General features: G+C 45.9%; 1 protein-coding gene and 1 long non-coding RNA gene across 4 annotated transcripts in view; one reads left to right on the top strand and one right to left on the bottom strand.

Moving 5' to 3' along the window:
• Kif5c (kinesin family member 5C) overlaps positions 1-18,646 on the bottom strand; it is a 150,365-nt gene that overhangs the window by 39,576 nt on the left and 92,143 nt on the right. For all 3 annotated transcript variants that reach the window (XM_063283549.1, XM_063283548.1, NM_001107730.1), the window contains exons 12-15: positions 12,545-12,717; positions 7,668-7,736; positions 5,607-5,813; positions 3,150-3,296 (exon numbers count right to left, since the gene is read on the bottom strand). In XM_063283549.1, the coding sequence (XP_063139619.1) occupies positions 3,150-3,296; positions 5,607-5,813; positions 7,668-7,736; positions 12,545-12,717 (596 nt within the window). The remainder of the gene's footprint in view (positions 1-3,149; positions 3,297-5,606; positions 5,814-7,667; positions 7,737-12,544; positions 12,718-18,646) is intronic.
• Positions 5,697-6,454, top strand: LOC102556679 (uncharacterized). Its single transcript, XR_591499.3, has 2 exons — positions 5,697-5,834; positions 6,251-6,454. It is a non-coding gene; the product is annotated as an uncharacterized LOC102556679 (long non-coding RNA).

Raw genomic sequence — 18,646 nt, 5'->3', positions numbered from 1 at the left:
GTCACTATCAAGTCCTCAGAGATTACATGAGAGAAAGTTTCCACCAAAACCCACATCAAACACACTCCTCAGTTAACCATGAGAAGAAAAACTACTTAAGAATTTAAGGAGAACACTCCTCAGAAACCTCACCCTGCATGTCTACCACAGTGGCCCAATGTCCCACCTGTAGAGAGACACTTCAATTCTCTTCTCTACACTTTCCACAGTTGTGAGAAGCCCAATGTCTACGTGCAGTGGCTGAAATATAAAAGACTTTCACCACACTCTTCAAGCAGAGCCTCTAATGCGGGAGAATGCACCATTCATGGGGTGCCTCCTCACGTGAAGATTTCCATGCTTGGACATTTGCTGCTACCAATCTCTTTTTCTTTGCCTTTTAGGAGCTGCCCTTCCAAGTAGACAGTAACCTACTTAATAAGATGTCTAAGAACAAGCCTAAGTTTAATTGAGAAGAAATGGCTCTGACTGGATTCCTGAATGAGATATCTGCTTTCTAACTTTCAGAACTCCACTAGAAACCAAAAGTGGAAACAAAGTATTGGGTTAGCCCCATCTGCGGAAATGCACAGTACGCAAGTCGCAAGTTGAGCTGTGAAGAAACTAGCTTTGTGTGTATTATATTCAACCACCAGAGGGCAGCCTTGCACCTTAGGAAGACTGTATGTCCCAGCAGAATCCAAGAATGCCAGCAATTTCTATGTTCCGGTGTTCTCCCAATAGCCCCCTCCCAACTCTTCAAATGTTAGCACTGCTGTCATTAAGTCACATATTTTTCCATGTAAACATTTGAGAGCTGAGAGAAAATGGTATTGGTATGAGCTCTGAATATTGGTAGTAAGCGTGAAGTATACAGTTATACGTGCCTGTATTGTGGTTTTAACCTTATAAGAATTCAACAACACTTAATGACTGTAGCACAATACTAAGTTAACAGCAGGAAAAACTAACAATTATCAGCTGTGACTCCCCTTCATGGAGGCCCTTGCTAAGCTTAAGTCAGGTTTGTGACTGCCCGAGGTTCGCCTCGGAATACTGCTCCTCATTCCAACCATCCCATAATGCAACAGCACAGATACGCTTGCAGCCTTTGTCATTGGTCCAGCACAGAAAAAGGCTCTCTGAGAATACCGTGATCTATAAGTGAGAGGCATCAATGAAATTAACTAGGGCATCTAGTGTCTGGAACCTAAAAATAATCCCCAAACATGCAATTAAGTATTTAAAAATACTCTCATCATACTTGTGATTTCCGGCAAGAAGGACCTTTAATTCGAAAGCACAGACACTCTTTGATTTCATTAATGTGTTCCTCAGCTCTGTGTAAGCATTTAGCATAAAAATACTTTTCCTTATTGTTATCAGCAGGAGGTCCCAACATCCCATAAATCAGCTCCATGTGGCCCTGGGAGGCCTCTATCAGCCCTGTGCAGAATTGCACTGCTCAACACCAACTTGTGGCTCTAAGAATCAACCCTAGAGCACAAACTGGCCAAGCTGGACTTAACGGATTAACCTGGGAGGGCCTGAAACTGCTGGCCCACAGCTGCACTGCTGCTGTGCTTCCTCCAGGCTCTCATAAACACTCGGCTGTGAACAAGGCGGAAAGTACCGGACACTCGGCCCAGACTCTCGGCACCATTCAGTGGTTTTCTGTTTCCCAGAGGTGATCTCAGGGTTCTCAGTGCTCAATCACTGACGATCTCTGAAGGATCATTGAGTAAAGGTAATTCCAAAGAATTTGTTGTCAGGTTTGTGAGCGGCAAGTTAAGGAACACCATTCCTCCATCCAGCGTCCTCAACAGACACAGGTACTACTCAATCCAAGGTGCTTTGTCATGGGAAAGCTCGTCAAAACTGTGGATCCTCGAGTTGTGTTGGGAGTGAGGGACAGGCTGTAGGGTCACTGCCATCCTCAGAACACAACAGTACACTGCAAAACCGTGAGGCTGACTTCATCTAACGCTAACCCTACTAAAGGTATTGTAATTCTCTATCCAGCTTTTCAGGTTAGTGACGACCTATTCTGTAACCAACCGTTGTTGTTGTTGTTGTTGTTCGCTGATAACATTCTTTCTCTCTTCCTTCTCATCCCAGCTATGAGACAACTCTAGACCACTTCCCGTTTCCCTCCCTTTCTCACTTCCTTGTCTTCAGGGGCACCAGTGTGCACAACTCCAGGGTATAAGCCATTCATGGTGATCTAATTCTTCTACAGGACAATCCACATGACCTATGCCTGACCAGCCAGCATGGGCTATATCTACTGGCAATTTCTGGCAATACAGTCCCCTCTCTTGGGTAAAAGTAGTCAGCGATGCAGCACACTGGATGTAAATGAATGAAGACTTGACAGCTGGTGCTACAGCAGTGATCTTGCTACGTGAGGCAAAAGCTTAAAGATATGAAAATGAAGCAGGCTAAGGTCGGGCAGAAAGGAAATAGAACAGCTGGGTCCTTTGTGTTAGGGAGTCACTACAATGAAACAAAATTGGTTTCTCTAACTTTAATAAGCCACGAGTCATCTTGTTAAAAGGCGGATTCTGCTTCAGTGTGTCTGAGGTCAGCCTGGGGTCTAAATTGCTAATTAGCCCCAGGTGATGCAGATGACCCTGAGTAACAGAGGCTCTGGCTCCTCTGTTGCACATAATTAAGTGTGGTTTACTCTTTCAGCCACTGCTAGCTGCCTTTCAGCTGGGAGCCGTTCTCAATTCATACTGCTTGGCTGGAGAATTCTCACTGTACTGGGTGAGAGGGGGGGAGGGGCGGGGGGCTGAGACCTGGCCTGTAGCTTCTCCCAGCCGAGCCCTCATGTGGGGGAGAAGTGGAGGGGGGATGCTGAGACCTGGGCTGTAGCTTTTCCCAGTTGACCCCCAATGTGGGGACACTGCAGGTAAGGCTGAAGGAAAAAGCCAAGTCATACAAAACCAGCTAAGACTGGAAGATCCTCCTCAGACGTGAAAGGCAAATTGTTCCTCTCCTCCATCCCCCACCCCCTCGCCCCTGCTTCATGCACCAGCTCTTCTTTTCCTGCCTTCAATTATTTCCCAGCATGCCACACGTGCAGCGCGTAACCCTGCGCCTCAGGTGCTGCAAAGCCTGACTCAGATCACACCAGAGTAGGGATAGAGAATAGAAGCCTGGCTTACGGTCTTCACATCGTTGGTGCCGATAATTCCACCTATCTCGCCCAGATCCTTGAGAAGCAGGTTCAGGATCTCCGTGGCCCTCTTCTTCTGGTGGTTGCTAAGCTCCTGTAGCTGACTCAGCTCCCGCTGGGTGGTTGTCAGTGTCGTCTGGAAAACAAATTCAGCCACAAGTTACCCAGGTGGCCCACGAATTCCCGCCTGCGACCTCTGGAGCCCAACAGCCCATGCCAGACCAGCTCTTTAATCATTCTCTGATCTCCGTGAAAGAGAACTCTGAAGGCCAACTGTTGTACTTGGTTCTGATCCAGAAACTTAATTCAGAGATGTTATCTTGTAAAACTAGATATGTATTATTAGTAATATTCACACTAGCAAAGTGAGTTACTGAAAATGAATCCAGGCCCCCAGAGCATGGCTCAGTGGTCAGGGTCAGAAGTGACTCCAGCAAACTGTCCTCTGACCTCCACCCATGCACCATGGGGTAAATAAAATGCAATAAGGCTTTTTAAATAATAATAATAATAATAATAATAATAATAATAATAATAATAATAATAATAAAAAGGTTGGAGAGGCAGCTGCACCAGTCAGGTGCTTGCGGCACAAGCACGAGGACCTAGGTTTGAGTCCTAAAAACTGTATCTGGGTCGGGGGTGCACACATGTCATCCCAGGACTGGAAGGGTTCCTGTGGCCCATTGGCCAGCTACCTACCATACTCAGGTAACTCCAGAACAACGAGACTGTCTCAAAAACAAGACAGACGGCACTGAAGAAGGACGCTGAAGGCTGACCTGGTCTCTAACGTGCACACGCTGGCACAGAAAGTGGCCCCGTGTTTGTGGTATTTAACTATATTCTCTAACTCACCAAATGTTGTTTCGTCTCCCTTGTTCTAATTCAGGTTCCCCAGCTCCAAATACAAATCTGCTCCCTGGGTCACATCCAAATACCCTGTCTGCAATCAACAGCCCAGACAAACATTAATGAGGACAGACAGCAACTTAGAACATCTTCAATCGTCAGGGAAGTCAAATTAAATGCTGTAACTCTTCAAAATCACTCAAGCTCCATAACAGAGCTTCTTCATGAGCAGCAAAAGCTCTATTTTTTTCACCAAACTTCATCAAATTAACCTCTTTTCTACCCCCCATGTTTGTTACCAGGAGAACCAATGGAATAAGTCTCTTCCAGCGTCTTGGTGCTGACTCAAACACTGCTGCAGGAACAAATCCTCTACTTCCGGGGCCTCGCAAGCTAATTCAAAGGCATTTGCAGCTAGTCACTACAATTTACTAAAAATAGCATATTTAAAGCAGTCTGATAATAGTTGTTCTGACACAAAATGAGAAGCGTACTATAGGAAGCCTTGCTTTAAGATGCACAGCCCACAAGGGACAAGATGTACGAACCCAAGGAAACTCTAAGTAGAGGCGGAGTGGCGGTCCTCTCTAAGGGAGTCTGCAGTGACGTAGATCAGCACTGCCAACTGCTTAACCTTAGTTAACTCCACAGACACAGCCATGTCCCCTGGAAACCATTAGGAAGGCCTTTCTTCCTTCATGCCGTAGGATGTGGGAAGCAAGTAGCACTTCCTGTCCTACTCCACCACCAGCAGCCAGCACTTTCCTCCCCAAGTGCTCTGAGCGCCCAGGGCTGGTGTTTCCATAAGGCAGTGTGGCACAGTCCAGGACACCAGGCCGGTCAGGCGGAGGGCACCAGGCTACAGCTGCTCAACTTCTCCATGAGCCGTGTCCAGGCAGCAAAGGGCATGGCATCTGCTACATCACCAAACGCTCACTGACCTCAGCAGACTGCCTGTCACCAGCTCACCACGTAAAACCCACAGCATCTGTCTTTCAGGGAGGAATCAGAAATACAGCAATATTCTAGCCGGAAGCAAGTTAACGGGGCCAGCTTACCTCTGTCCCCCCAAGATAGAACAAGCAGCAGCAACATCATTCAGTAGGAGGTAAATGATGAACTGCTTAACTCCTGTGGGAACCCCATCTTTGCTCCTTAATAACAATGCCTTCAGTGTTACTCATTGATCATCATTTCTCCACCACACACAGAGGTCCTTGCTACATGCTTTACCTAAGCAGTCACTAACGCATATGCCACTGGGGAAGCACATTGTTGTCATCTTGATAGATAAAGCAATGAAAACTCACGACGTTTAAACATCTTGCCTGAGGCCAAAAAGAGTCATAAAGTCAAATTTCTCACTGAGCTTTTTCTGGATCTAGAGTCTGCTAACTATTTCCAGAAAGCAGTCTTGCTGATGTCATCAGCTTCCTGGGTGTAAAACAGCTGTGACAGGCACTCTGTGGGGAAGGGACTGCTGGAGAGGCCTCAGGGAGCAAACTGAGTCTTACACAATAAGCATTCAGCGACCGCCTTCCTATATAAGTCTGTCAACAAAGAAGTCCAGCCCCCTTAACACTATTGCTCCAACCGTTTTCTGGGCCAGCTCATCGGTCAGTTGCTCGTTGGCCCGGGTCTTGTCCTCCACTTCCTGTGACTTCTGGTCGTAATTGACAGCCAGCTCCTCCAGGGCCTGGAGGACCTCCTTCACCTCGTCTTTAGCCGCCTCGTTTTCAATCTGGAGGCGGGTCAGCTCCTCCTGGATTTTCTCGTAGTCCCTTCTGGTGGAAGCTAGAAGCTGGGGAAATGAGGAGGCCAGGTGAGTGCACCACTTACACGTCAAGGACCTGTGCCGCATTTTCAAATGCTATTTCAAAAACCTCTTCTCTTTTTTTCTTTTAAGTTGAAGAATTGTTATGCTAAGTAAAACACACACACACACACACACACACACACACACACACACACCAGGGCACTACAACTGTCATGACCACACTGGCAGAGCCTTTGAAAACAGTGCCACAACTTCATATTGTATGTAAGTTGATTTCAAAATCATCCAAGCAGTACTTAAAATGAAGTCGCTTTTCCTTAATGTACATCAGAACTGTATAGAAGAACGTGCCCCAAACTCTAACACACGGTAAAAAGAGTTCCTGGGCTTGTGGATGTTTTATTTGGCTGTTACCATGGTTATTTTCTGATTTCCTTAATGAGCGTTTATTTCTTTGCAAGGGAAAAATGTTGCCGTTTGAACAGTGACAAAAGGAATTGATCCGAGGCAGCTGAACCACTCTGAGAGATGCAAAGAACAGTGTGGAAGCCACAACAGACAACATAAGCAGTGCCTCAAGCACAGCTGAGAGAGGAACCTATTCCATAGGGTTCCCATGACTCCAAAGGCACAGACTGCCTCCCCGCAGAATCACAGTCATTACGCTGGAAAGATGATGAGAAGAGAGAGGAAGGAAATGGTTACAGTGCTTCCTGGGTGTGGGGGATTGAGACTGGGCCATCGATCTCGGCCACCTGCAGTCACTGTGTGAGCCAATCAACAGCACTTTAGCAAGGAAACATCTTAAAGCACAAAAGAGAAAAAAAGACTTGGGTGATCTCAGCAAGAGAATTCTGTCTCTGGTAGATTAGCTACCTGGGCTTTGCTTGGGTTCCCGTTTGTAAAATCCATGGCAAAATAGTGCAAGAAAGACATTTACGGAAGAACTGAATGCTGGTGGGGGGAGCCTAAAGCCAGGTGGCCTCCTTTTTAGTGTGCCAAACACACAGTAACAGCACTACGGTCCCAGCTGGCTTTCTTCTTTGATGGTCTACTTTTGATTTTGTTTGTGTTTGCCCTGTAGGACAGAGTAGGAGACACAGGCTGTGCTAAAGTACATGGCGGACTCTTGCAACCACCAGGTTACAGAACCAGCCTAGGCACCTGGCAACAGACAACTAGGTAGAGAAAATGTGAGAGGAGATAGACTGGATGAATGGATGACAGACAAATCAATAGGTGGGTAAATATATGATGGCTTGGTAGATGACAGACAGTTGATTAATAGATATATAAATACACACAATGAAGTTTTATTTAGTGATAAAGAAATAGGAGATTGTGTCATTTGTAGGAAAGGATTTGAGACATCATCATATTATGCAAAATAAGCCAGACTCAGGAAGACAAATGTCATGTACTTTCCGTTCTATATGGGTTCTAGAGGGCCTGGGAAAGGGAGTACAGCAGCAGGAGAGGACAGTGGGGCAGGAAAGGCTAACGAGGTGAATATTATCAATTTTATGCATATGTGAAAACCATTCTGTTTATATGAGGCAGTTCACAGAGCCGACTGAGCAGGAACCACCCCCACCCAACCACCAGGACAGAGGTGTCTGCCCCTCCATCCCCAAAGGCTAAGCGCGGCACAGAGCAGCTCCTGAGGCCTCAAAGTACTACAGAGTCGAGCGCTTGTTGTCTGCACACAGCCACAATCAGCCTTTAGCAGGCACTGAGAGGAGAGCCACCAAGAAGTCTCTACATGCTTTAAAGTTTTAAAAAGGGTTATTTACAAATCGTATTTCTAGGACTAACATTATCAATGACAGGTAATTTTTAAAAAGCCCTCTGTAAAAAGGAATTCATTGTGTGTGTTACCTCGTCCTGATCCAACATCTGTTGCTTCAGCTTTTCAGCCAGCTGGCTCTGCTGGTTAATTTCATCGTCCTGAAATGAAACATCGCGTTTAATTTTCCGTTAGTTGTGTCAGTTTTGATATCCCTGTTTCCCTTCCAGAATCAGACACCAAGAGGCCAGTCCCGAGTTCACTTACTAGATGGGGAAAGTACAGCAGGAGCCATTCCGGGAGCTTGCTAATTCGTGTCTTTCTTCACCCAGCGTTCTTTCTAGGAAATGTAATATCTACCTAGAGAACCCAAATCTTGCCCACCCAGAAACCAGAGGTCTTACACTTGGGAAGTGAAGGAACCACAGAGACTACAGAGGGAAGGATCCCCACATAAAGATGTAAACAGAATGGATTGTCAAGCACATCTGTGACCAGAAATGTTGCCAAGTGACGGGAAGGAAGGGTCGCTACACCGTGCCCATTTATTTAGAGTAGAAAAACTAGTGCCTATGTAAGTTTTCTCCAATAGACAGCCCTCTTGACTGGCAACCAATAGTCTTATCAATTGAAAGGCAGAACAAGCAGAGAAGCCTGCGGCCAGCGGGGTGTGCACACAGGAAAACAACAGCTCTCCTCACCGCCACTAGGTGTTGCTGTTGAGACAGCAAGAACGCTCTGCCTGGCTCTCTCCCCACCAGAGCCGGCCACCTCCAGTGAAGACAGGCTTGAGGCAGAACCACTATGGAAGAATGTGGCCTTTACAGCTCTGTTTTCATTTTTTCAAGTGAAATTTTAAGTACATTCTTTGAAAAAAAATGATAATGGGGCTGTAGGCTCACATCTCCCTCTGTTACAAAAGTCCTATGGGAATACCTGTCTCGGGTGGAACCCCCAAGCAGTCAAATACAGTTCAGTGTATTACACTGCCTTTGTGCCAGGTCCTGCCTCAGTGTTTTCCTCGTTAAAGACCCCTGTCCTGCACTCTGGATCTGTTTCAGAGGTGAGGTAAGACGGGTGAGTGGCAGAGCCTCTCACAGGCATCTGTAACATGTATGGTGGCGTGGGGTTAAGTGGTTGGGGTGGCAGGTCCTCTCTCCATAGAGCACCAGCACTCTCACATCTGTAGGGCAGGCTCTGCACACCCGTGTCCTGCGTCTTTGGTCTTTCCTATGCACTTGGTCTCACTAGTCTGCTCAGAAAACTCATTTGCTCTGAACTTTATACACCAATGTTTCTTCAATGGCTGTATAAAATACTGTCTATTTTTCTCCCAACTCAGATTTTAGGTGAAAAGAATTAGAGAAATTACAGCACAGTAAAACTGCCAAGAACCGGCCGTTCCACAGCTAGCTCACTGCTTTGTAGATCATGTGTTTCTTCAACTTCAGACACTGAGCCTGTCGGTTACCAGGGCCAATTTTATATTTCTGCTTCTCAGCACAGGAAGAGTACACAGCTTAACATAAAAGACCCAAAAAAGTTCAACTTCATCTCCTCCCCAAGGCAATGAAGCAACTCAAAATCCACAACTGCCCCCAAATGACAGAAACACGAAGGGACAAGGTGAGGTGACTTGTGTTTGCACATTGCACTCTGGGCAAAGTCTGAAGAGGCAGCCTTCCTCCCTGACGGGTGACAAGCTAAGACGTGATGAAAAACCATCCAGGAAGGTGAAAACAGGACTCCATGAGAGGGCAAATCAGTTTTAGAGCCGTGCCTTGAAGTATGTTTGCCCTTTACAAAGGCAACTTTCTAGGAATTAGTGTTGTCATTCTGATTTCACTGTAATTTTCTAAGCCTTTCTGAATAAGTTGTGCTGTACTTCTGCATGTCAGTGTATCTCTTAGGACACGTTTAAGCATGCGCACTGTGAGATACACGATTTCAAAGCACTTTTCAAAAATCAATTTTGTAGTTGGGTTTTTCTTACAGTCACCTCAGTTGTCAAAAAGTCACTAAATCTGGAGATGTTTTTTGATAAACAGTCATTAGTACAGAATGTAATCAACTTACAATCCTTGAATTTACTGCTTTCAGTGAGAAAAACAAAGCCACCACCAATATTTTTATGCTAGAACCCAGCCCCTACCATTAGACTGACACTTCTTCACACTCTCAAATGAGGCATCTTCTCCACCAAGCAAAGAGAACCCCCAGAGGGGAAGCCTGATGAGAAACTTGTATTTATAGTGTGCTGTATGTAGGACATTTAGTCCCCATAGCAGTCTTTGAAGTGACATCTGTGAGCCCCAAGTTACAGATAAGAACAGCGTACGGGCAAGTATGGGCATCTTCCCTGAGCCTCTTATCATTGAGCCGCAGGTCTCCTACAAAGTGGGAGCTTTTCTGCTAAGTCTCAGGACCTTAGGTTTATCTATTCTTAGACCCATGAGGAATAGCATAGAGGGATTTGGGGAAACTGTGTAATCTTTCCCCACTGTGTCCTAAAAAGACTTACTGAGGTTAACCAGTTCCTTGGTCAAAGGGCTAAGGCCAAAATGAAATGAGTGTGGGGCTCAAGGTCGAGAGCTATGAAAGCTCATTCCTGCTCTACCAACTACAGGCTGTGAAGACTTAAGAAAGAAATGCAATCACCAGATGCTAATGCCTCACGTCATCCCAGAGCCTTCCAGTTCTACCATTTGATAACCGAAGAAGACACTGTCCCAATTCACGCAGTCTCAAAGTAGCTAAGCCTCTAAACCATCAGAAGCACGGGCTATCTGCTAGAGCCTTTGAGGGACACATGAGGATGACAGTCGGTAGATCACAATCAAGCAGCTCACAAATGGCTGAACAGTAGACCACGAGCTTTGATGCCCTCTAGGGCATCATCTCTGTGCTCTGTGCTCTGTTCTCTTCCATATCTCTCAGCATCATAGAACCAACTCTGGCCTGACATCTCAGAACCTGAGGACGTGGAAACTGTAAAGAGAGGAAGAGATTGAGTGTGGCTTTTCCTCATCGTTGAAAACAGTAGCAGTCCTCTGGGAGAAATCAAGAAGTTTGCATAAACTATTAACTTACTATTGATTTACTTTTGCATTGAGGTGTTGAGAATAAAATCCATGATTGAAGAAGCAGGGTGGGGTGACAGAGCGTGAAGAGCAAAGAACCCTGTTCTCGTGGGTAGGGGTATCTTGTGAGATGTGTTTGTGGAATGGTAGGGTCACCCTGCCTTAATGTTTGGGTGACATGTAACTCCCAGAACCACAGACAAACAGAAGGAGAACCCTCAACCAGTCACATTCAGCTTGCAAGGGTGATACCAGTCCAGACTCTGGGCTGTATCCCAAAGACAGAGCCCTGTGAGATTAATGGTGACAGTCCCAGAACAAAACTGTAACATCGAGCCAGAGGTGTCCCCATAGCACCTGAGCCAAATCGCCACACAAAAGATGAAATCAGACTGAGAATATCAGCAACCTTGACGAAATGAACTAAAAGAGCTTGGGATATCCCAAGGGGAATATGTCAGGATCACATGACCTACTGACATAAGTTCCTGGGCCTCTGCGATTCCTAAGTGGACCTTTACTGAGGACGAATGATACCTGCTGTTCAGGGAGTCTTTTTCTCTACTCAAATGTTCACAATTGCATGGCTATTTGAGTTTGTTCTAGGAGTTAAGCATCTTCTATTAACATGAGCAAGCTACATCCCTCAACAGTCTGCCCCTGAAAAGAGCTTCACAGGAGAAAGGTATCAGTCTTTAAAGTGATTAGGTCTGAGGCTTGGGGCCATGGAGCTATGTGATTAACCTTACACTTGTCCCCAGTGGGACTGCTATAGACTTCTCTAAGAAGAAAGGAACAGGAATGGAGAAGGAGGAAAGAGACAAGAACACCCATGCACACTCACACAGCCGTCCTCTCTGGCAATAATCTATTCAGACAGACAGATTTCTGGAAGTGAGGACTTGTCTATCTAGACCATCCCACCCTCCCACCCCCGCCAGCCCAGCTCTTTTTGATTAGAACTTCCTACAGTAATCAAGCTAGAAAACAGGGATCGGGAAGATATACATCCACAGTGGTCTGCAGCCTACCTCAGCTCCAGGGGGCTGACTGTGTCGGCCACCTTCAGTCTTTGGACCAGAGTGAAGACTACCAGTCTCTGGCTAATGTATATAATGGCACACAGGGGCTGCTTTCTGAGAAAGCGCTGACCCCACAAGGCAAAGGGAAACAGGATAGAAACCATACCTCTATCTTCATTTTGGATCTCTCTTTACTTTGTGCAGTCACCTGATTAACTCTGCAGAGAAGCACGTTAAGCACTCGGGGAGTGCCTATCTAAAAATCCATGGTCCCTAACCTGTCTCATCCCCTTTCGAGGCTGACAGTACACAGATGAGAGTAACTAAGGCACTTTGCAATCAGTGACCTGTCCCAGACCCCCTCAAAGGCACCTGAATGTCCGCAGTCACTAACCCAAACCTGCAGTGCCCTCGTTCCAAAGCAACAGAGCCGTGGAGACGTGTCATCACCGGGTGAGGGCAGTCTTCCAAAGCAACAGAGCCGTGGAGATATGTCATCACCAGGTGAGGGCAGTCTTCGAATGGGAGCCCTCAGCAGTTAGGAACTGACATGCCCATATAAGCAGTATTTCTTGGAAGCATCCAAGATCCAAAACTGAGACAATCGACACACATTGAACAGGATGATGGGCTTCGTTATGTGTACCTCTTGCCTGCCACTCCAATGTCTCCCCAGGTCTGTGCCCTGAAGGATAGAGTTAGGGTCATGCAGCCCCTTCCACATTCTTCCCCCTGGATGTGGCAACACCTATTGACTCTTCTTATCTCCTCACCATTAGGAGATAGCTTATCTCTTTAACTGGCTCACTGGGGCAGAGTGGAGGCTTGGGGCCCGCAGAGACAGGGCTGCTGCTCTGAAGCACAGACCTTGTCATCCAGCTGTCGGTACAGACTGGTGATTTCCTCGTCATACTTCTCTTTCTCAGCAGAGATGCCGTCAACCACAGGTGTGATGTTGTCTATGATGGGTGTGTTGTCGCAGGGCTCCAGGTTCTTCTGGTCCTTGGCACTGATCTGTTCATCCTCAGGCACAGCTTCCCCTGGGAAAACACAGCAAGCAGGGTGCTGAGGCCTAGAGAAATCAGGCATGCAGCCCTCCAGGAAGGAAACTAAAAATAGTCACTCCCACTGACAAAGACACAGCAGACACAATAGAGTCCTTGTGCAGAGAGCTAAAGTCCATTCTTTCTGTTTGGGAAGAAAGGTGTAGCTAATTGACCACTGTTAGCCCAAGAATGCAGGGCAGAAATCAAATGGCTGCACTGGTCACAGAGCTGATCCAACTGATCCAACCCCAGCACTGCCTGGGAGCTCCTGCACACACTTTTCCTTTTGTGGAAACACGCTAGTGCTTACAAGTTTCATATTCTCTCTAGTCACCGATTCAAAGGGAAATAGACCTCTGAGGCATCCTAATTACCAATTAATTATGTTACTGTGTCATTAGTAGAAACAGCCAAAGCAAGGAACACAGCGCCACTGTTTAACCAGAACGCGGTGGGACTCCGCTCCTCCCAATCTCAGACTCTTGAGAGTCAGTGGAAGTCAGGGCAGCCTGGACGTAGGATTGTATCAGTCCCACGCCATCACAGCTCCACCACCACACTCTCCCCCAGGAAGCCGAATTAATTGGCTCTGCTGGAGAGTTCAAGTAGAATAATTTCTTGTGATGTCAGATAGTCCCCAGGAAAAGAAAAGGCAGCCAATCTGGAATCTATACACCACTTCTCAGCCTGCCAGGCAGGGTCTGCAGGGCCGTCAAAGGAAGGGCTCCTCAATCTGACAATGCTAAGAGGATCTCAGGCTGGCCAAGGGCTGCCCCAACAGGAAAATCAGGATGCAAAGACAGAAACAGATCCTATGGACACCGCACAGCCTGACTTCGTCTTTCAGCTTGAATATTTGAAAGCAAACCCACACCAAAGACGTTTCACCACCACAGTGCAAACAGCAACTTCACTCCAGCCCCTGAGCATCAGGGAACCTCAGGCCTCACTCAGCTTCTCGGCTCAGAATATCTGTCCTGCAAAACTTTCCCAGAAAACTCCCCTAAGCCATAAGCAGGGGAAGGACAGAAGAGCTGAGAAATATACTGTTCTTTCGTGAACAGTGTATTTCATGCCTCAAGGAACCCAGCTGAACACAGTGCACATTATCTCAGTACACAAGACACCGGGATGCCCTGGCTTTAAGGCTTGTGTGCAGCTTCTGTGTAAGTAAAGCTAACACCAATGACTTCACCTTTGTATCTGTTCCATCTAAAGCAGTGACGGGAAGCAACCCCTCGGTCATCCATACTTCACTGCAGGTAAAACTAAGCCTCCCTGTGTTCCCCTTTCAAAGGGACTGCACACTATGTGTGAGCATTTCTCTGGAATTATTGACCTAAATAAAACCAGATCATGGTGGCCTCTGAACTGAACCTGAACCAAATCAGTCTATCACCCAGCAAAAATCGCTGGTTCAAAGCACTCGTCAGCAACGTTAGCGTGAGGAATGAATTTCATTCAATAAAACAATCTATATTCTCTACAGCCTGTTAAACCCATGGGCTATCAGAGCGGCAAGACAGATGACGAGATGGATGAGTGAACAGATGAGAGGGTGAGTGGATGGATGAAGATACAGACATAATTTCTAGCCACACGGATAATTTAGAATATGCCCTCAAACAACCCGGGAAATGTACAGCATTATTAGAACCTCTTTTTCCTTTCTAATTCTGTTCTTCTTACGAATCTGACACCGACACTCTGGCATTTGTAAAAGTCCTGCATATGATTATATTTTGGGTTTTTCAGGAATAGTTTGTAAAATTTGGGAAACATAGCAACTGACTATTAATTTAACCTTCCTGTTTCAACATGCTGAAGGTGAAATTCTTAACTGTACTGGCCTGACCCAGAAATCCTCCAAGCATGACCATATTATCCACAGACACTCACTGCAGAGAAAGAGATAAGATCCGGGACATTTGGAAGAGATGTGTTCCCCGAGAGCTTTGGTTCCAAATGGCTGGGCAGGCAATGATATCTGAGGGCTAGATGAACTAAGGATCCCCCAACCCCCAAATTCATCTGGGCAGGCAGAGGCCAGGGATTAACTCCTGTGACCTACAAGTGATCTGCTCAAACCAAGTCACAGATCAGATTTCCTAAAGCTGTCTTCTTCTGAAAATGGCATTACCGAGGGGTAGGTGATGCCCCAGGATACAGAGGTCCAGAAAGCTGCCACTGCCGCTATGGTCCCCTTGAAAATGATCAATAGACTCTCATAAACATTCCCAGTGCCCAATGGGATCTTGAGGCCACGCTGCACATTTCCACGGGTCTAATTAATCACAGGCATGCAGCCCGCTTAGCCTCTTCAGTCCCTTTCTGTGAAGAGGAGGAAGCGAAGCTGCTTTCATCACAGAACTGTTCTGAAGACGCAGGAAGATGGTAGATGTCAGGAGCACGGCCAGCATCACAGCCTGAAGGCTACCTCTGCTTCCCAAGGAGTGGGGCAACGGCACACGCTTGGCAGTCCAATTTTTCTAGCATATTCAAAACACCTTTGTGCCCAAGTGGTCTTTTAAAAAGTAAAACACCAAACAGTTATGCAAGTCCTTTACAGGGTTATTGTGTATCGTCATGAAAACAGTGTTTGAAACCCGCAGCAGCCTTTCTGGGTTCCCGTGAGCACTTCTTTGAATCAAAGCGTCAACACGTCTCCCACAAAGCTACATGTAAACAGCAAGCTCTCGCCAGTTCATATTCTAAAGGTCAGGTGGGCAGGATTATAATTATTTTTTTTTTGCAACAGCCATTCAGATGGAGCTGAACAAAGCAGCCACATGCAGAAGCAGCAGCAGCACAGCCCCTGCCCAGGAAGGAACCAGAGGGTTTCCAAACACCACTGCCCTTCAAAGGACAGGGGAATGACTTCCAGACGACACCCTGGTAACTATACTGCCCAGCTCACAACGATGTCTAGGGACTGTAAATTCCGAACACCGTGCAAGAGCTGACACCAGGCAATCTGTCTCCATGGCAATCTCGCCGTGTTAATCGAGAATATTCCCTGCACTGCAGCGTGCTCCACAAGATGATTATGGAATAACTGATTGTAACAGAGAGGAGGGCTGCAAGCCAGCCCTGGAGGAATAATGCCCTCAATCAATCAGGGAGGAAGAGAGACCACCAAGTGAAGACTAGCAGTGCGTTTTATTTTCTCTCTGCTTTATTAAAAGCAGATTTCTTTGAGTCCAGCCCACGAGGCTTGTTTCTGCTGCCTACAGAAGAGCTTCCAACCTTGGAAAACGTCAGGTTCCCCAAGCTGAAAGGCCGCCCATCTTTAAATAAGCATTCTGGCATTTACTATTGTCAGCTGTAATTACCTCTAAGGACTAAAAAGATCTGTGTTTACACAGGAGCATTCTTTTGGAGCATACCTATAGGGCTTGCAGAACCTTCTAATTATAAAACGAAAACCCCCAGAGATCATAAATAACATTTCTGAAAAAGGGGAGGGGGGAAACTACCAATTTCAATAGATGAGGATGGCAGACTACCAAAAAAAAAAAAAAAAGAACAAAAAAACCCTCATTAGGTCTATTAGTTAAAAATTCTAAAATGGATTTAATGGATTTATTTGGATCTTTTTTTTTCTTTAGCGATGCTATTAGACTGCCAGGAAATCATTAAAATTTCACACATGAAATAGCAACAAGCTAGTAATTCTTTCCCTAAGTTGAGTCCCCGAAGCCTCTGGAGAACACAGAGAGGTAATTGCATTTTCTCAGCCACTCCAGGGCAGGGATTTGCAGGTCACTCACAGCTTCCACCAGAAACCACTGTAGATCTGGCAAACGAGGTGTTTTGTTTTAATACCAATTAAACAGGCCCAGTGGCAAACCTAATGGTAAGCAATTTGTGTATCGAAGACACTAAAAGGAGATCCTTAAGTTGCCAGATGGGCAGGAACAGCTGGCGACAAGATGTCATTACATAAATGTGAAGTTTAAAAAAAAAATCATTCCTTTATGAGACTGCTTTGCATACAAATAGCATCCTTCACCCTCGTTCCTAAAAATACTGTAAGCAGCCTCTGCACCCCCTAATCCTGTCTAAAGCAATTTTTCTAATGCACAGGCTAACCAGATCCTGTGGCCTTCTTTACATTCATGACCTTTTGAATAGGACACGTGGTTTGGTGAGCAGTCAGTATTTCTATTAGCTTAGGTGCACTCTCAAAGGGAGAAAGAACACAGCAAATTAGACCTCTTGACTGAAATGCTAACTCCTGTGAGTGTGAGCTCACGCCTGTGCAGCTAAGAGCAGATGGCAGCACCTCCCACAGACTTAATGCTGAAAGAGTAAATCTCAACAGGCATAGTGGTCCCCCTCCTGAAGTTCCAGAACTGAGCAAGCTGAGGCAGAAGGATCAAAGGTCAAAGCTAGCCTGGGCAACACAGCAAAATCCTGTCTCAAGAAACCCAAACAAAAGAAAGCATTTACTAGCACGATTTCCCCAGACAACACCAATCGAAACCTACTACACTTATTGTATACCTAGTTGTTCAACAGGAGAGACGCAGCAGACACACCAAACCCCCTTTGCCCTGCTACCCAGACACCTGCATTTTTGGTTTTTGTTCTTTCCTGACATGAACCCCCGTAAAAATTTTGGTTTAGGACCCAACAATATGGCTTAGCAGGTAAAGCTGCCTGCTGCCCAAGACTCATCACCCAAGTTCAGTCTCTGGGACAGAAGAAAAGAGTTAACTCATGAAAGTTGTCCTCTGACACTCACAAGTAAAGTGTGGCATGTACACACACACACACACACACATACACACAAACACACACACATACAAACAAACACACACTCACAAACACACACACTATCACACAAACACACACTCTCACACAAACACACACACAAACACACACACAAACACACACACACACACACACACACACGTCATTTAAAAAAATGTCAGTTTGGCAGTGATATTTAGTACACAAAGCAGCCATGAATTTGAAGGAGAGCAGGTAGGGGATATGCGGGGGCTTGAAGGGAGGAAGAGAAGGAAGAAATGATGTAACAGAATTATAATCGCAAAACTAAAAAATGTTTTTTAACTTTTAAACTTGGTTTTCTTTTTTGGTTTCATTTCTCCTTTTTCTTTTTCTTAGAAATTACATTTTTATTCACGTATCCATGCTATAATAATAATCATAATCAGCATCATATTCAGAGTTGAAACTAGAAGAAGAACAGTTTTATCTCCTCTTTTGTGACTCCTTTTGAGCCAGGGTCTCTTTGTGGCCCAGGTTACCTTTAAGTTGCAATCTTCCCACTTCTGCCTCTAGAATGCTGAGAGGATAGGAGGGAACTACGATGCTGATTTATTTTAAAATTTACACTTATACGTTTATTCAGTGTATGTCCATATACATACATATGTGTCATGGCCTATGTGTAAGGTGAAATATGATCCACAATCGGTTCTCTCCTTGCACCCCAGGGACTAGACGCAGGCTTTATTGTCATACAGCCAAAGTAGCCTGTCTTTCACAGACTAGGTCACACTTCTATCCTGGTCCTTTAAATATCCAAAATGATGTGGGAAACAAGCACCCGGCTGTTCCCACTCCAGCCTGTGTTCAGACACTCTGCATGCTGTGTCTCCTTTATATTCTTCCCATCTAGGCTGGGCAGGGTCAGTTGCTGCCACTGCTTCTCACCAGAGGACAATAACTGGTTCACTGCAGGATGAAGCCCTGGCCATGAGGTGGCTCTCCTCATCCTTCCTTAATAAAAAGGTGTGGTCAGACAGTGATGGCCCACACCTTTAGTTGCAGAACTTTGCAGGAAGAGGTAGATCTGAGTCCCAGGCCAGCCTAGTCTATACAGAGAACCCCTGAGTTGAACCAAAACAAAAACAAAAAACAAACAAGAAAAGACAGGGTGTTTCTTTCGGTC

This window comes from Rattus norvegicus, chromosome 3, assembly GCF_036323735.1.
Source record: "Rattus norvegicus strain BN/NHsdMcwi chromosome 3, GRCr8, whole genome shotgun sequence".
NCBI classification, from domain to species: Eukaryota; Metazoa; Chordata; class Mammalia; order Rodentia; family Muridae; genus Rattus; species Rattus norvegicus.
This window is presented reverse-complemented; position numbering and strand designations above follow the sequence as displayed.